The sequence below is a fragment of the Triturus cristatus genome, chromosome 6 (genome assembly GCF_964204655.1).
Source record: "Triturus cristatus chromosome 6, aTriCri1.1, whole genome shotgun sequence".
Classification (NCBI taxonomy): Eukaryota; Metazoa; Chordata; class Amphibia; order Caudata; family Salamandridae; genus Triturus; species Triturus cristatus.
Window position 1 is genome coordinate 199248797 of NC_140589.1, and position 14670 is coordinate 199263466.

Here is a 14670-nt window from a genome sequence, read left to right on the forward strand (position 1 = left end):
AGCAGTGTATCATTTGCTGCCACTAACAGTGTATTCCCATAGTCAGACGACGCACGATCAATGTTTGGACTAGGGTTTTTCTTGATGCGAAGGGGAGCCATGGAAAGACTTTTCTTAGTAGACGCATTCTGGCAAACAAGTGCCACAGGTCGCGCTAACCTGGTCTTTCATGGATAAAGTCTGATCCAGTTTGATGCCAAGGTTTTTTTACCACTTATTCTAGACATGGGACTGGTCTTTATTCAGCAGGCCACCAGTCCGCCATCCAGAGATTCTGAGCCTTACCAAACAGCACAATCTCGTTTAATTGGAGGCAGTTAGTCATCCAATCAGCATTTCTCATGCAGTTTGCAAACCGGGATTTAACCTTATGCAGATCCTGCCCAAAGGAATCGACTAGTTGGGTATCATTGGCATATGATACAATCTCATATCTACATGATCTGACAATTTGTGCAAGCAGGGCCACATAGATATTAAATAATGTCAGGCTCAGGGAAGAACTCTGCGGGATTCCTTTGTTGACCAGCATTGTTCGAGATTTGAAACAGTTTAGAGAGATAGTTTGCGTCCGGTTGTTGAGAAAGCCCATGAGCCAGTGTAATGCTCTGCCATGTATGCCTACGTCAAGATCGTAGGAGAGACCGTATCGAAATCCGCAGATAAATCCAGCAGTACCAACATGACTGGTGTGCCTGCATCTAGTGACACTCCGTAAACAATGGGGTGACCCTGTGTCCCTCAGAACCTGGGTATCGTAATGCAAAAAACAATGGTTCTGTCGGGTGTAGCAAACTATTTCTTATAAGCACAATTCAATTTAAACGAGTTCTTCTCTGCACAAGTTAAATGTTAAAGCGATTCTAGGGAACACACCGTAGATAAACAAAAAACACAAAAAAAATTCAGGTTTGTAGGGTATTAAGATGTTTTATATAAATTGCAGCATTTATATATACCCACACATAAAGAATATTTATATACGAGGCTGTCAGCACGGTGAAGTTTATTGTGAGTTGTGATCTAGTGACATATTGTGCTCAGTGATACAGTTGAGTGCGTAATATGTACAAGGTGATTAAAATATGTACAGGGATGGAAGAGGCCAGGGTAAAACGGAGAACACAATGACCCTGCTGCTCTATCCAATTTTAATATTTTTGCAAGCAAGGCCTTGAACTGGACCGGGAGGTATCGTCAACGTTTCAACCCAATATATGCAATAATGTATAGTCAAAGCGGGTCTTCATCAGGACTGTGGTGGGGAAGGGATGACAGCCTAACGGGAACCAGAGTAAGTCCTGGTTAAGCTCAAGTCAGTGTTGTTTATTGTTAATTTCCATATGAATTATACAATCAGGGAAGCAGGATATCCATCCGCTTCCCAGGATTCCAAACTGCGCGCACAGGCGTGCCTGAAGTGAGGTAGTGAATATACATTCACTTCTGTAGAATTATTTTAAGTGCCAAGTCCGGGGTTCAGACACAACGGCAGTTGACGGATTGCGGCTGCCCGGCAGGATTCACAACTGCCGTCGCGTCTGAACCCCGGAGTTGGCACTTAAAATAATTCTACAGAAGTGAACGTGTATTCACTAGCTCACTTCGCTTTAACATTTAACTTGTGCAGAGAATAACTCGTTTAAATTGAATTGTGCTTATAAGAAATAGTTGGCTACACCCAACAGAACCATTGTTTTTTGCATCTAGTGACAGTCTGATGGTGCCAGTGACTGCCATTAGTGCGGTCTCAGTAATATGCATTTAAAAAAAAATTGGAGACACTTGGACAGACTTTCTCTCTGCCAGACGTTTAGCTGAATCTAAAGAGGTTATAGAGAGCCGTAACTGACGACGCAATAATATGGGATAGGCAGGAAGTGATATTGGGGAGGCATAAGAACCGTGGGAGCAGAATTCGACACAAGCCAACATCTCCTGTACCTGCTTCTGAGAGCATGACTCAAATTTATTGAAGGCTGAAGTAATATTCAGGGGAGGCAGATTGAAGTCGACTTTATCCTCCAGCTGTCCGTGGTTAACAGGAAAGTTATCATATAAGGTAGTGATCTTTCTTCCAAAAAAGTCTGCCAGAGAGCCACATAGTATTCGTGAGGCTATAATGGCACAGTGCTCGAGGTTTCCTGATTTCATTCAGAGCTTTAAAAAGTTATTTTTCCTGTAATATAGTGATTATGGGCTGCTTTAATCTTTTTATGACCACTGCAGAACATTACCCTAAAGCTACCCGGTCGGGGAGGGGGGGGGGGGGGGGAATTTGGTCAGACGCCTTCTAGATGCTAGGCGTATGCACTTGGATTTTTCCAAGCACAGTTCGTCTGAGTACCAGGGGGCTTGGTCTCTACTTAAGGTGGAAGACATTTGTTTAAATGGTACAATCTTATTGCAGGCCTATGCAAGGGAACTGTGGTACGCTGCTAGGGCTGAGTTCATATCAGTGTGCGGTGCGGTCGCAGTGGGCACAAAGATTTCAGAGAGTGAGTTTTTTGAGACCGCCTTCCATTGTCTCCTTACTCTGCTGGCCTCTTTACTGGGGTTGACGGATTCGTTGTCTCTTGGGATTTATGGTTTGATCAAATAGGGATCCGACAACATAAGAGATAGTGGGGATTCACTTCTAAGTTAGTAAAAATAATGTTCAGCATGTGACCTGCTTTATGCTTGGGGCCTGACACTATTTGTTGGAGCTCAATCGTCTCCTTGTCCGTTAGGAATTGAGCCACACTCAGAATTCTTCCCCATGGTAATTGGAAATTGCCCAAGAGCAAAAAATGATTGGATGCCAAAACATGTGGCGCAATGTAGTCAATAAGTGCATGGCTAAAATCCTTTTTCACGCCAGGTGGGCAATAGACAAGCACCCCTTCCAACAGTCTCTGGAAAAAATTGCAATTTTAAAAATGCCTAGTTCTACCCAGAATATAACTAGGTTATCAACCATTTCTACATTTAGGGAGTCTTGGAAAGCGATGGCCATGCCACCAACAGGTCTAGTCTCTCTGTCTAGTCTAACCAGGAAATAGTTCTCTGTTAGGGCCAGTGGAACGCATGAGAGAGCTACAGAGTTTAGCCAAGTCTCAGTGAGGAAACCTATGTTTGGGGAAAGAGTTGTGATGAGATCCCATATTTCGGATGAGTGTTCAGCCTTAGACCTGATATTGCAGTATAGGCCCTTAAACCCCTGGAGTTCCCTGAAGGATGTGGTGCTAATTTCTTGCTTCGGAGCCTCCAGACCCTTTTTCCTGGTTAAGCAAGGGCAGGTGAATGAGTAAGCCAATGTCTCCCTAGTCCCTGACATAGACAAGGTAACGGAGCAGGAAAACCTACACTCCATGCAAGCTGTTAGGTCCTCTAGGGTGGGTAAAGGCTGGGTACAGCAGAGAGGTGGGCTATCGGAGGTGTTACGGTTAATACACATTTGATGCAGTTCCAGAGGGGTATAATACCTTAAGGTATGGCTTACCATGTTGCTGAGTTTACTAGTCGGAGGAGCAGGGGTTCTGGTCCCTTGCAATGTCTAGGCGCAGACACCCTTGCCTTTGGCATGTGCCACATATGTTCGCACAATAAGTATCCTTATATGGGCGTCTCCAGTAATGAGCAAATTCCCAGACTGCCTGCCTACCCACGATGGCGGTGGTAACTGGCAACCGGGAAGTGGACAGCCCTGAAAGACACTCTCCGCACAAATGGCACATGCCACAGCATTGAAATTAGGCGTGGAAATCGGGCTGCACGAAATTACAAGCAGTGAAATGTAACCAGGGTTAGTATCATCACACCTTTCATCTCAACCATATAAGTTTCCTCATAATCAGATAATGTGCTTCATCACAACACACTCTTCCTCACAATCGTGTAAGTTTCAACCTAAGCAATAACAGGTGCTTAATCATATCACACACTTTCAAATGTAGGTTTTCACCCCAGGCAACAAGTTTCTTTTTTCAGTCTTGTATTACATCACACTTAGGTGAAAGGGCAGGATCTCTATAATGTGGCAAAGCTAGTAAAGTCTCTTTCTCTGTATTTTTTTAATTCAGGCTAGTCACTGCTTATCTTGATTTTATGTTAATTAATTTCTAAAGCGCATGAATACCCGTGGATGTCTTGGCACTGATTAGGTGTGGCAGTATAGGCAAGAGCAAGAGAGGACTAGGAGTTAAAAAGCCAAGTTTTGAGCAGTTTCATAAAAATCAGTAAGGAGGGAGCTGCTTTGACATTTATAGGCAGACTGTTCCAGAGTGCAGTGAATTCAGAGGAGAAACCGCTACCCCCTATTTGAGTCTCTTAAAGCTGGGACGGAAGACCATCATAGTGTTTTTAGATCGTAAGTTTCTGCTGGGTATGTACAAGGTAAGGGGCTGTTTGAGGTAATCGGAGCCTGAGTCATACAAGGCCTTGTAAGTAAGGCACAGCACCTTGAATTTAATTTAGTTGCTCACTGAAAGCCAGTGGCATCCGTTGATGGAGGCAGAAACAGGATGGAACTTAGGGAGATCAAGAATAAGTCGCCGCATTCTGCATGCTCTGTAGCTTTTTCACATACTGTTTTTGGAGCTTGCCATAAAGTCCATTACAGTAGTTTAGTTTTGTGAGAATTAGTAAAGAGATGAATGTTTTTCTTGAAGTAAGAGGAATAAAAGGAAGAATATTCCTGATAATTCTCAAGATGTTGAAACTGGAAGAGACGACTGAGCTGATATGCTTATTGAAATTCAGCCTGTCATCTATAATTATGCCTACATTTTTCTTTTTTTGACCCGGGATGGGAAGAGTTCCTAACTCTGAACGCCAACGAAGTTGGCTCCAGAAATGTGGATTATTACCGAAGAGTATGACCTCGATTTTCCTAGTTAAATTTGAGGCAATGCTTGCCCCGTGGTCTCCCGACGGGGGTTTTTTAACGCGGAAGTTAGGCCGATGGCCTCTTTTGCCGAATTCGAGGTTACCAGCTATCACACTGCGCCTCGCCTAGAAAGAACGTCTCGGATACTATATGCGATTTTTGAAGCCTTATAAATGCCACTACTTTGAAGCGGTACTCTATTGACGATAATATTTCCATACGCTAATATTCTTTAAGAATTCGTAGATATTGGTGTTTCTTGACCAACCATTCTAGATTTTACTTTCTGCTTTGATGACATTATTTGTCTTTGGGTCTTATTGACTTTTTCTTACATCCATTGGAAGCCCTGACGAAGTTCCCAAGGCTTGGGGGAACGAAACGAGTTGGCTGTGTGCCTATTTTCTTATTGAAGATTACGAATAAAGGAAGAAACGTATCTACAAATATTGGTGTTGCTTAAATAAGGACTTATGACTGAGTGCACCTTCCCTTCTTTTTTCTGTGGTCTCCTTGTATGACAAGTATCTTTAAACAGCGGGTACTGGGAGTTGTTGCACCCGAATTTTACATTATCACCTAATGAAACTTTAAGTGCTTGACCTTGGTCAGCTGTTTTGCTCTTTTTTGTTAAATGCTTGCCCATCCAGTTGCGTACGGCTCTAATGCAGTTATGAAAATGGGAAATGGTGACTTCCACATTATTGGAGGCCGACTCAACAATCTGCATCTTGCCTGCGTGAAAAATGAGGGAGAACCCAAAGGATCTTATCAGGGAAGCCAGTTCGGTAACACATATGTTAAAGAACAGAGGGCTCAGAGAGGATCCCTGAGGGACTCCGCAAGGGAGAGAGAAGGACTTAGATGAGAAATTCTCCAGCATGACTGAGTGATCTTTGTCTATTAGAAAAGATTGAAGTAAAGCAAGAGCTTTGTCAGTGATGCCCAGTTTTCTGAGACGATCAATAAGAGTGGCATGATCAACTGTGTTGAAAGCCGCTGACAGGTCGAGAAGGATAAGTGCTGCAGAGCCTCCTTTGTCCAAGATGGTTCCTAGCTCATCTGTGGTCTTTATTAAAGCCGTCTCTGTGCTGTGTTCGGCCCTAAAGCCGAATTGGGAAAAATCCAGTAACTGATTTTCCTGAATGAACTGTGTCAGCTGTAAATTTATTAGTTTTTCCACTATTTTGGCTGGAAATGGTAACCTAGAGATAGGATATTCTCAAGTGCCAAAGTTTCTCACAAATAGGTTCTGTTCCTCCCAGGAATATTCCAGTCTTAAGGTCTCTCTGTATAACTTAGTGCAGGCAATGCACCCAAAATAAAAAGTTTGTTTCCTACCGTTCTCTAAAGGTTTCTCTAGTGCGGGCGTAGCCGCAACCAAACAGGAATTAAGGAGGCCCGCACTGCTGGCCCTGCGCCTCTTTCGCTGCTCACCTGAATGCAGGAAACTGGATTGTCCAGAAGCTTATCTGTGGGACGCCGTGATGCTTCAGAGCAGCAGAGTCCGTTGACAACAAATAGCAGGCGGTGGATGACGTCAGCTCCCCCTTAAGTAGAGGAGGCCGCAAGATGGCCATCAAGCATTTCTGGAGTCTCCAGGATGGCGGCCATCTTTAAATTGTGTCCAGTGATGGCCATCTTGTTGTGGGCATGGTCCCTGGTCATCCTGATGTCCGGAACGTAAGGCGGGGGGGGGCAAGCGGCAGCATGGCACCTCAAGGGAGTCCCTGGAAATTGCTGCTTGCCACTTGGCAGGGAGCCAGCGAGAGAGGTAGCAGCTAGGTAGGCCTGTATGTGTCCTGTGACAGTTGAGAACTGGGCATTCAGTCCAGAACACCAATGAAGTGGTTTTGCATGAGATCCTTTATGTAATTGTGCACTTCCTGTCATCCCCTTCATATTAATTAATATTTTTAGCACACCAACAGGCTTAACATTTATAGAAACTTTTTTTACTGCCATTCTACCAGTTGTCTTCATTTGCATTGAAATTCCTGTTTCTCAACCTGTTCCTCCACAGTACAAGAACGTAAGCCGCCCCAGACCGGTTCCAGCCTTCTTGCACGTTGAGTCCCTGTAGTATAGCACCATTGAGGATGCCTCGTAAATATGTGATGGTTGAAAGTGCTTAAACAAACCTGAACCGCTGCTTGACCTAGGCTATTCCTATTATCCAGATTAGTACAGGGCTAAGTATGATTGGATTTTGGTTGACTTCTGTCTGCAGTGGCACACTAAGAAAAAAAACAATATTGAGTTTAGCCTAGAGTGCTTATCAGTGGCTAAGATTAACTTTACCATTTCATTTATGACCTTTTTCAGAATGAAATAGTATGCCAGCACTTAATGGCTGGTAATGTAAAATACTGCGATGTGTCCAATTAGCATGGTTCCGATCCTGTAATTTGGTCTTGAACAGTGGTAAATGTAGATAATTGGGCTTTACTACTGTTTCAAGCACTTTTGCTGGGCAGAGGCCCCCACATTGATATGTGGTGGGACAATATGTATGAATCTATATTTTTTTCCTTTTTTTGTTTCTCCAACCCATACATTCAGTTCCATACCCAGTACCAGGATGTATATTGAAGATCCTTCTGGTGGAGCTAATTCTTTAACAATTTACATGTGGAAAAGTAGTAATACAATGATTAAAGCAAAGATAGGTGATCAGTCTCTCTAGAAAATCTGTCCTGGGACCACACAATGCCTAGTAACTTCAGAACTATTATTAATCTGCCTGTTCTGTCAAAGGCAGTAGTGAAAGTCACAGCAGCTGTGTCGCAGACCATAAATCTAGCATGTTGCCTGCCTGGCTTCTGTCTTGGGCAATGCACTGAAATAGTTTTTCATTCTTGGAATGTGCTCTGTGCAAAGTGGGCAGGGGTGATGTGCAATTCCTGTCAGCCCTTTGGCAGTTCCCTCCTCATTTTAATTTTTTTGTTCCTTTCCCCCCTTCTCAATTTGTTTTCTGTCTACCAAACTTTTTGGGTGCTGGTGTAGAGGTTCTGGGCGCCCCATCCTCACCACCTGAGGGAGAGGCGCAAGGTGTTCCACTGAGGTAGGTAGATGGGGGAGGTGAGATTCACAAAATGGTGGCTCCAACTGTCACCTCAGCACCTGGACCATGACTGCTATGGGAGGTTCCAGAACCTTCTGGATCTCTCTGGCAAGTCAGGTCCAAGGTGATAAATAGAGGTGACAGGAGGGCGGCCATTTTAGGTGAGAGGAGGCTGCAGGCTAGTCAGGAGTAAGGCACCTGAGTGGGGAGGTGGCTGCGCTGGACAAGGAGTGGACAGATCTCAGGATTTGCCAGGGTATCTTCGTCAGTGACACAACCCTCAACCACCTGACCGGTCCCTGAACGCAGCCGTGACTTTGGAGATCCCCGTACCAGAGAAGGTCTCAAGGTAGTTTGAACCCCTGATTCACTGGACCTGGGAGTGAGTCAACGCCTGGGGCCACCTACTCCCCGAATCCATTGTTACCTGGGATTGCAGGACTGGCCGGGTGTTGCCACCCCCCTTTGACAGATATAAGAGGTGATCGTGCCCAAGCCCCAAGAGTCTATCTGGCCTCTGTCACTGTTCCAGTGTGGGATCCGGCACCCGTTAACCCCCCCCCCCCCTTTACAGGACCCGTCTTGAAACCCTGGCCGCCACCTTTCCCCCCCCCCCCCCCCCCCCGAGGTTGTGAAGTTTACCTAGTGCCCTACGGCAGGAGCCGCTGTCGCTGTGGAGCCTGAGGGAGGGATTGGCCCCAGAGGTGTGTCAGGCGAGGGAGCGACGCGTCCGTCCCCGTGAGGAGATCAACTCTCCGGAAGTGCGGGAAGTGAGGCGGGGAGGCTGCCGTCCTCATCACGTGCGAAGGGCCTAGCGCCGCCCCACTGTTGCCGGACGTGATCGGAGGCCACACCCTGCGAGTCGCACTGAACCTGGGACTGGTGGACGGGCCTTCCAGCAGTAGCGACGGAGAGGGGCTCGCCATCCGTGAGTGGAGAGTGCACTATAGCAATCCCTGGTGGGAGGTGTCCGGAGGGTGTGCGCTGACCCCCCCCGACCGTAGGAAGGATTCCTGCGTCCTGATCCGGCAGCAAGCTCCGTTCCCCGAAAGGAGGGAACGTACGTACTGGCAGCGGTGCATCATCCACAAGGAGGACTACAAGTGTATACAGTAAACTGGGCCCATAACCCAAGGGAAAGGGGAGAAGACTTGGGACTGGGGAGTATGTTTGAAGGCTAAAGGGGGACCCAGTTGAACCGGGTGTTGTTCCGTGGGGAAGCCGAGGGCCGGCTGTAATTACCGGCACCTCAGCCCAACCGAGGGTGCGACTGAGGTGATTGGATAACAGGACGAGATCTTGTGCCAGCAAGAGCCTAGAGGTACTGCCAACTAGGGAGGGAATAGCACAACGTTAAAGTAACCTACAAGCAGATTACCTGAAGGAAACAAGCTGGTTGCCAGCAGTTAATGAGCCTCGCTGTCAGGAGAGACCCGTTTAGATCAGGGGATAAGCTGAATTGTGTAATGGGAGAGTGCTCTTCAGAGCGCCGTCTGTGAGGAGATTAACAATTCCTTCAGAGCCAAGGCGCCGAGTGGGGCCACCTAGAGGGGCTACAGATCTGTTGTAATGGAGTTACCTCGAGGGGACTGTTACCGTGAATTATAATGAAATGTTTACCCTGACATATGTGCAAAGGGTTTATCTTGAAACGTACTGTAAATGTTTATTTTGAAAGTCAAAGAAAAGTTTATCTAGTACAGTAAAGTCCAGGTTTAGCCTTAGAATATAGAGAGAGGTTCAAATGCAAATGAAATGAAATGGTTCAGATTGTAATGTCAAACTGAAAGCCGGATTTTAATAAGAAAGAAATGATATAAAGCTTACAGTAAACCTTACACAAAATCGGTGTATTGTTCTTTGTGAGTGGTGTTGCGCAAGATTGCGAGCTGAGTAGGATGCAGGCCTGAAAAGCCAAACGGAGTGGTGAGCCTTTTGACCTGAGCCAAGCTACCCCTAGGACGTAGGTCCAACAATTGGCCTTTAACAACATAGACTAGTTTGTAAATTTAATTCGGTCTTGCTGGTTAGGGAAATGAAAAAACATTGGCTGGGTTGAGGGATTTTTGAAGGAAAGCTCTCAAGTAGTCAGTTTTTCCTTTATCTGTTGCATATACAACTCTGAGATGTAATATTTTTTAACTTAACCATTGTTTATACTGATATTAAGTGCAATCAACTCTCCCATTGTCAAAATCCTTGGATAATAGTTAACTAAAATTCGTATTCTGTCCATGAAGTATTCAAGTTTAGTTGAGAGTATCTATGATTGGAGCACCTTTTGACCTGAATTTGGTGTTTGAGTGTGATAGTGCCCTTATGTTAAAAACAGGTTTTAGTATTAAATTGTAAGAAGACCTCTTTTTGGCACCCTTGTTTTTCATTCTTTAACGAGTGAAGGTCTCAGGCCTGCTCATAAGTGAAGAATTTGGCGATTGTGATGTACAGAGATGTGTGCTTTAACAAAAAGTGTTCAGTCTAAGAAAACTGTACTGCACGTGGTCCTGCTTCTCCTGCTCCAGCAGGACTGTTATTATACTACACACACACAGACTTATGTTGGACTACTGCAACTTATTCTATGGTACTCTTCCAAAAATGTGTTTAACAAGCCTTCCGAATTCAGTAGGTAACCTAATATGGGATTGAGAAATTGGGATAATGTTTCATAAGCAACACCAGAAGTTACATTGATTTACTTAAGAAGCTGGGTTTAGTTTAAAATTGAATATTATTATTTTAATTGTCAGGGCAACTTGCCAATTTCTCACCTGCAAGATGAGACGGGCCACTCCCCACCCCACAAATTCTTTGTTGATCCGCTCAACTGATGTCTGTCTACTGGGATAACATAACATAACAGAACAGTATTACAGAGGACATTTAGTAAAAGGGGAAGCAGGGCTTCCGCTATCTGCCAGCTGATTTTCTGCTTTGCCAAACCTGCAATTTCCCCGCCTCATTTTGACCCAATGGAACATTAGTTTCCCAAAGTGGAGCCTCAGCTAATTCTATCAGAAACCTTTATTTGTTAGCCCATCCATGACAAAGCGGCTGACCCTCTGCACCACAAGCATATTTTTCATTGTATCGTGATGGTTGTGTAATTGAAAAATGCAGAAATGTTCCGATGCACCGGGAGAAAACCTACGGCGTGTCAGAGACATTTATTTGTTTTTCATAAGCAAACCTCTGCTTTAGAGTTTTGTTTCTGGAAAAATAAATCTGAGTGAGCAGCCATGGCATGGGCAGCGTATCGGAAACTGCAGTTTCGCCAAACACTCCTGTTGAGCAGGTGAGAGCAAGTTTTGCAAAGTTATACAGGCAACAGGGCAAGAATCTGATGGCAGTTCTCCCCCAGGCTGGCAGAATTTACACTTCTATTGCCCTAGCCAGTTGGTGGCCTATGAATCGGGTCTAAATGACCCCAATGAGTGCTTAATGAATGCTTTTATGCATGGGAAATTGACCCAGGAATGGCGAAGATGGAGGATTTTATTTATTTATTTATTTAGAGTTTTTATAGAGCACAAACTTGACCCGTTAGGGTATCAGAGCGCTTTACAGGAATCAGCAGTAGTAGACAACAGGCTTGGAGGGGAGGGCTGGATACATAGGGGATAAAAAGACAAGCAATTAAATTTACATTTACTTTTTGCGAGAACCAAAGGTCCCTGGGTCCATGGAGGGATGCCCGGAAGTTCCGGGTGGATAGTGTCGGGGTACTCCAGGGGGATGCATTAGACGAAAGTAGAGCAAGGTCTCTGAATGAATAGAAGGCAAAATTTAGGCGAGGAATTTGCCCATTAGGACGTTTTGGCATCCTATTTGAAGCGAGCCAGGGAAGGGATTCTTCTAATGGCGGGCGGGAGTGAGTTCCATATTCTCGGTGCGGCCCCAGAGAAGTTTTCTTTTTCCGAAAACGTGCAGGTTGGAGCAAGAGGTCTCTGGTGGATCTGGAGTTTCTGGTTCCTCCAGATATCACGAGTTTCTGGGCAAGATATGCTGGGGAGTTTGAGTATAATGCCTTGTGCGTGATACATGACAATTTGAGTTGGATTCTGGCTTGTAGAGGAAGCCAGTTCAGAGCTTTCAGATGTGGTGAACTATGGTTGAATTTCCTTGAGCCTGTTAGTAGTCTGGCGGCCGCGTTGAGGCAGGCTTTTAAAGGTGGCAGGGAGATCTTGGGTAGACCTGAGAGGGTAGAGCAGCCACATTCGAGTCTAGAGATGACTAGTGACTGGACTGCCATTTTTAGGTCGGGAGTATCAAGGAAGAGTTTCAGTTTCCTTAGGTAGCTCAGGTGGAATCTGGCTGATTTGGCCATCGAATTGATGTGGTCCCGCATGCTCAAGTTACAGTCCAGGGTTATTGCAAGCGATTTGGCCGAGTCCATGATGGTTGGAGGGCAGTTTAAGCCTGTGATGACCTTAATCCATACCTGATGTTCTGAGACCTAGACTGGTTAGTTAAGGTAATAGGTAGCCTGGATATTCCAGAACACCGCCTGGGTAGGTTTTCCAGACCCCGTTGCACTAAGGGTTTTGGCACTGTACCAGACGGAGACGACACACCAGTCGGACTGTAACCACCCCGCAATCCTCTAAGCAATATTGAAGTGAAATGCGTTTTAGGTAATGATAATTACTGAAAGATATCAGAGGGTTAATTAGTGGAAACCAACCCCATTTCCATGCTGTTCTAGTCTGCATTGAAAGAAAGGCTTATAAGCCCGCAATGTGAAGGTTAAGTGCTCCTCCGTGCAGCCTTCAGCACAGGAAAAAAATGTGATTCTGCATGGGCTTGATCCTGAGTCTCTTGCACGAAGTCCCTTCTATTTTGTTGGGACTCGGTTATTAGTTTGTGTCATGTCTATTCATTTTTGAATCTTTCAGAATAAACAATTAGCAGAAAAATACCTTGGCACCCTTTCACTTACTTACATTCTATAAAATGTTGCTTTTGCTTTAAAAACAGTAAACGAGAAATGGACTCGTCAATTTTCTATGAAACTTTGTCACAGAAATGAGTAATTGGAACAGGAGATTTAATTCATACCAATGAATAAGAATATATTCAAGCAGACTTGATTATCATGTTCAAGGATCAATGACATGAATAAATGTTTTTTTTATTTTTTGGCACCTTTTTCTAATTATCAATATGCATAAATCAGAAAGGGGCTGCATGAAAGGAAAAAACATAATAAGCATAACAAAAGCAGCTGGACAGATATCTTTCTGCAGCTTTTATGTTTTTTCTCTCTGCAGGTAAAAGCTTGCAGGGATAGTGTAGCAGCACAGCGCTGCCTTGATGCCATTACTGAATCGGCTGCTACAGGAAAAGGTAATATTCTTGGCCTTGCAGTGGAAGCAGCACGTGCAAGGTAAGACAGCATGTCGATTTCTCAGTTATATGAACCATTTTAGAGCCCAGTCAGTTTGTTTTTTGAGTCATGCAATCGGTTTTTAAATTATCATCTTGTTCTCTTCTCATTTTATCTGTGTACCATTTTTGACCATCATTTATCACATCATTTGCTTTCTAAGATCAGCATTTCTTTTTAGTCCTCATTAGATCCCAAATCAGTTGCACATATCTGTGTGTGTGTGTGTGTATATATATATATATATATGTACACACACACTGTAGTGTGGGATAGTTCTACAGTACATGTGTTCACATGAATTCACATGACAGTAAATCAATACTGAGATTCTATTAAAAGAGTTCTTCAAAGAGGCAGAGCAAGCCAGGTTCCGATGGGAAGTATAGGCTCTAGTTTTAATGGCATTCTGTATGTGTAGTACAGTAAATTCAGAATGGCAATGTCTTAAGAGGTTTGTGAGAGAGGGTATGGTGGCTATAATAGAGGGGGGGCGGAATCTTCCTCCCCAGCTGGGAGGATTCATGGAGACAAAGAATGAGAAGATAGGTAATAGAAACTTACTTGGAAGGTTGAAGGGGTGGAGCAATACTGATTACCCTCATTCAGGCAATAAACTTTGGGAAGTAAATTGTGGGGTACAGTACTCCCGTAGATCATTGACCAATGAGATTCATCTTATCCCAGTGCAAGAGACTGGGGTAGGCCTTTGTAGGGAGGGAACTGGAGGGCACCCATTTGAGAAGGGGTAACAAATTGGGGAGGGCCCCAGTTCAATTTAACTAGGCTAAGATAGTGAAGGAAACATAAAGCAAATGTCTTGAAGATGCACTCAGAGGGGTGTTGGACTATTCCAAGAGAATGAGCTAGGGGACTATACTGATGCACTAAACCAAGATATGCAAGCAGTGGAAAAAGAAACTTGTCTTTATTTATTAAGGCTACTTCTAAGCATTGCAGGAAGCTTGCTTTGTATATACTATACCAAAGTGAGGTATAGTGTGCACAGATTCCAGTGGAACCCCAAAGGTAGACCGAGGTAAAGTTAGATAGCACCTCACTCTCTATTTGTTGTAGTGTCTTCGAGCAGTAAGGAAGTATCAGAGGACAGTGTTAAGCATTTGTTGTACGCACTCAGTCAGCAAATGAATTCACACACTCAAAGACTGAACTTCAGATCAATTGTTTTTGTAGAAAAATATTCTTTTAGTTATTTTATTTCCTAGAACCAAGTAAGCCTGGCACGGGTAAGTGATCAGTACTTTGCAGTAAATATACAGTTGAAATACAGTATGGCTTGCAATTGTAAATGCACATTGTTTTGACTTACAGTATTGTTTCTGAGAAATG

The 14670-nt window shown here is 44.3% G+C and overlaps 1 protein-coding gene across 5 annotated transcripts in view; it reads left to right on the top strand.

Moving 5' to 3' along the window:
• The window catches only part of MMUT (methylmalonyl-CoA mutase), a 254830-nt gene that overhangs the window by 166045 nt on the left and 74115 nt on the right, over window positions 1-14670 (top strand). For all 5 annotated transcript variants that reach the window (XM_085610519.1, XM_085610518.1, XM_085610517.1 and 2 more), the window contains exon 9: window positions 13205-13320. In XM_085610519.1, coding sequence (XP_085466645.1) covers window positions 13205-13320 — 116 coding nt within the window. The remainder of the gene's footprint in view (window positions 1-13204; window positions 13321-14670) is intronic.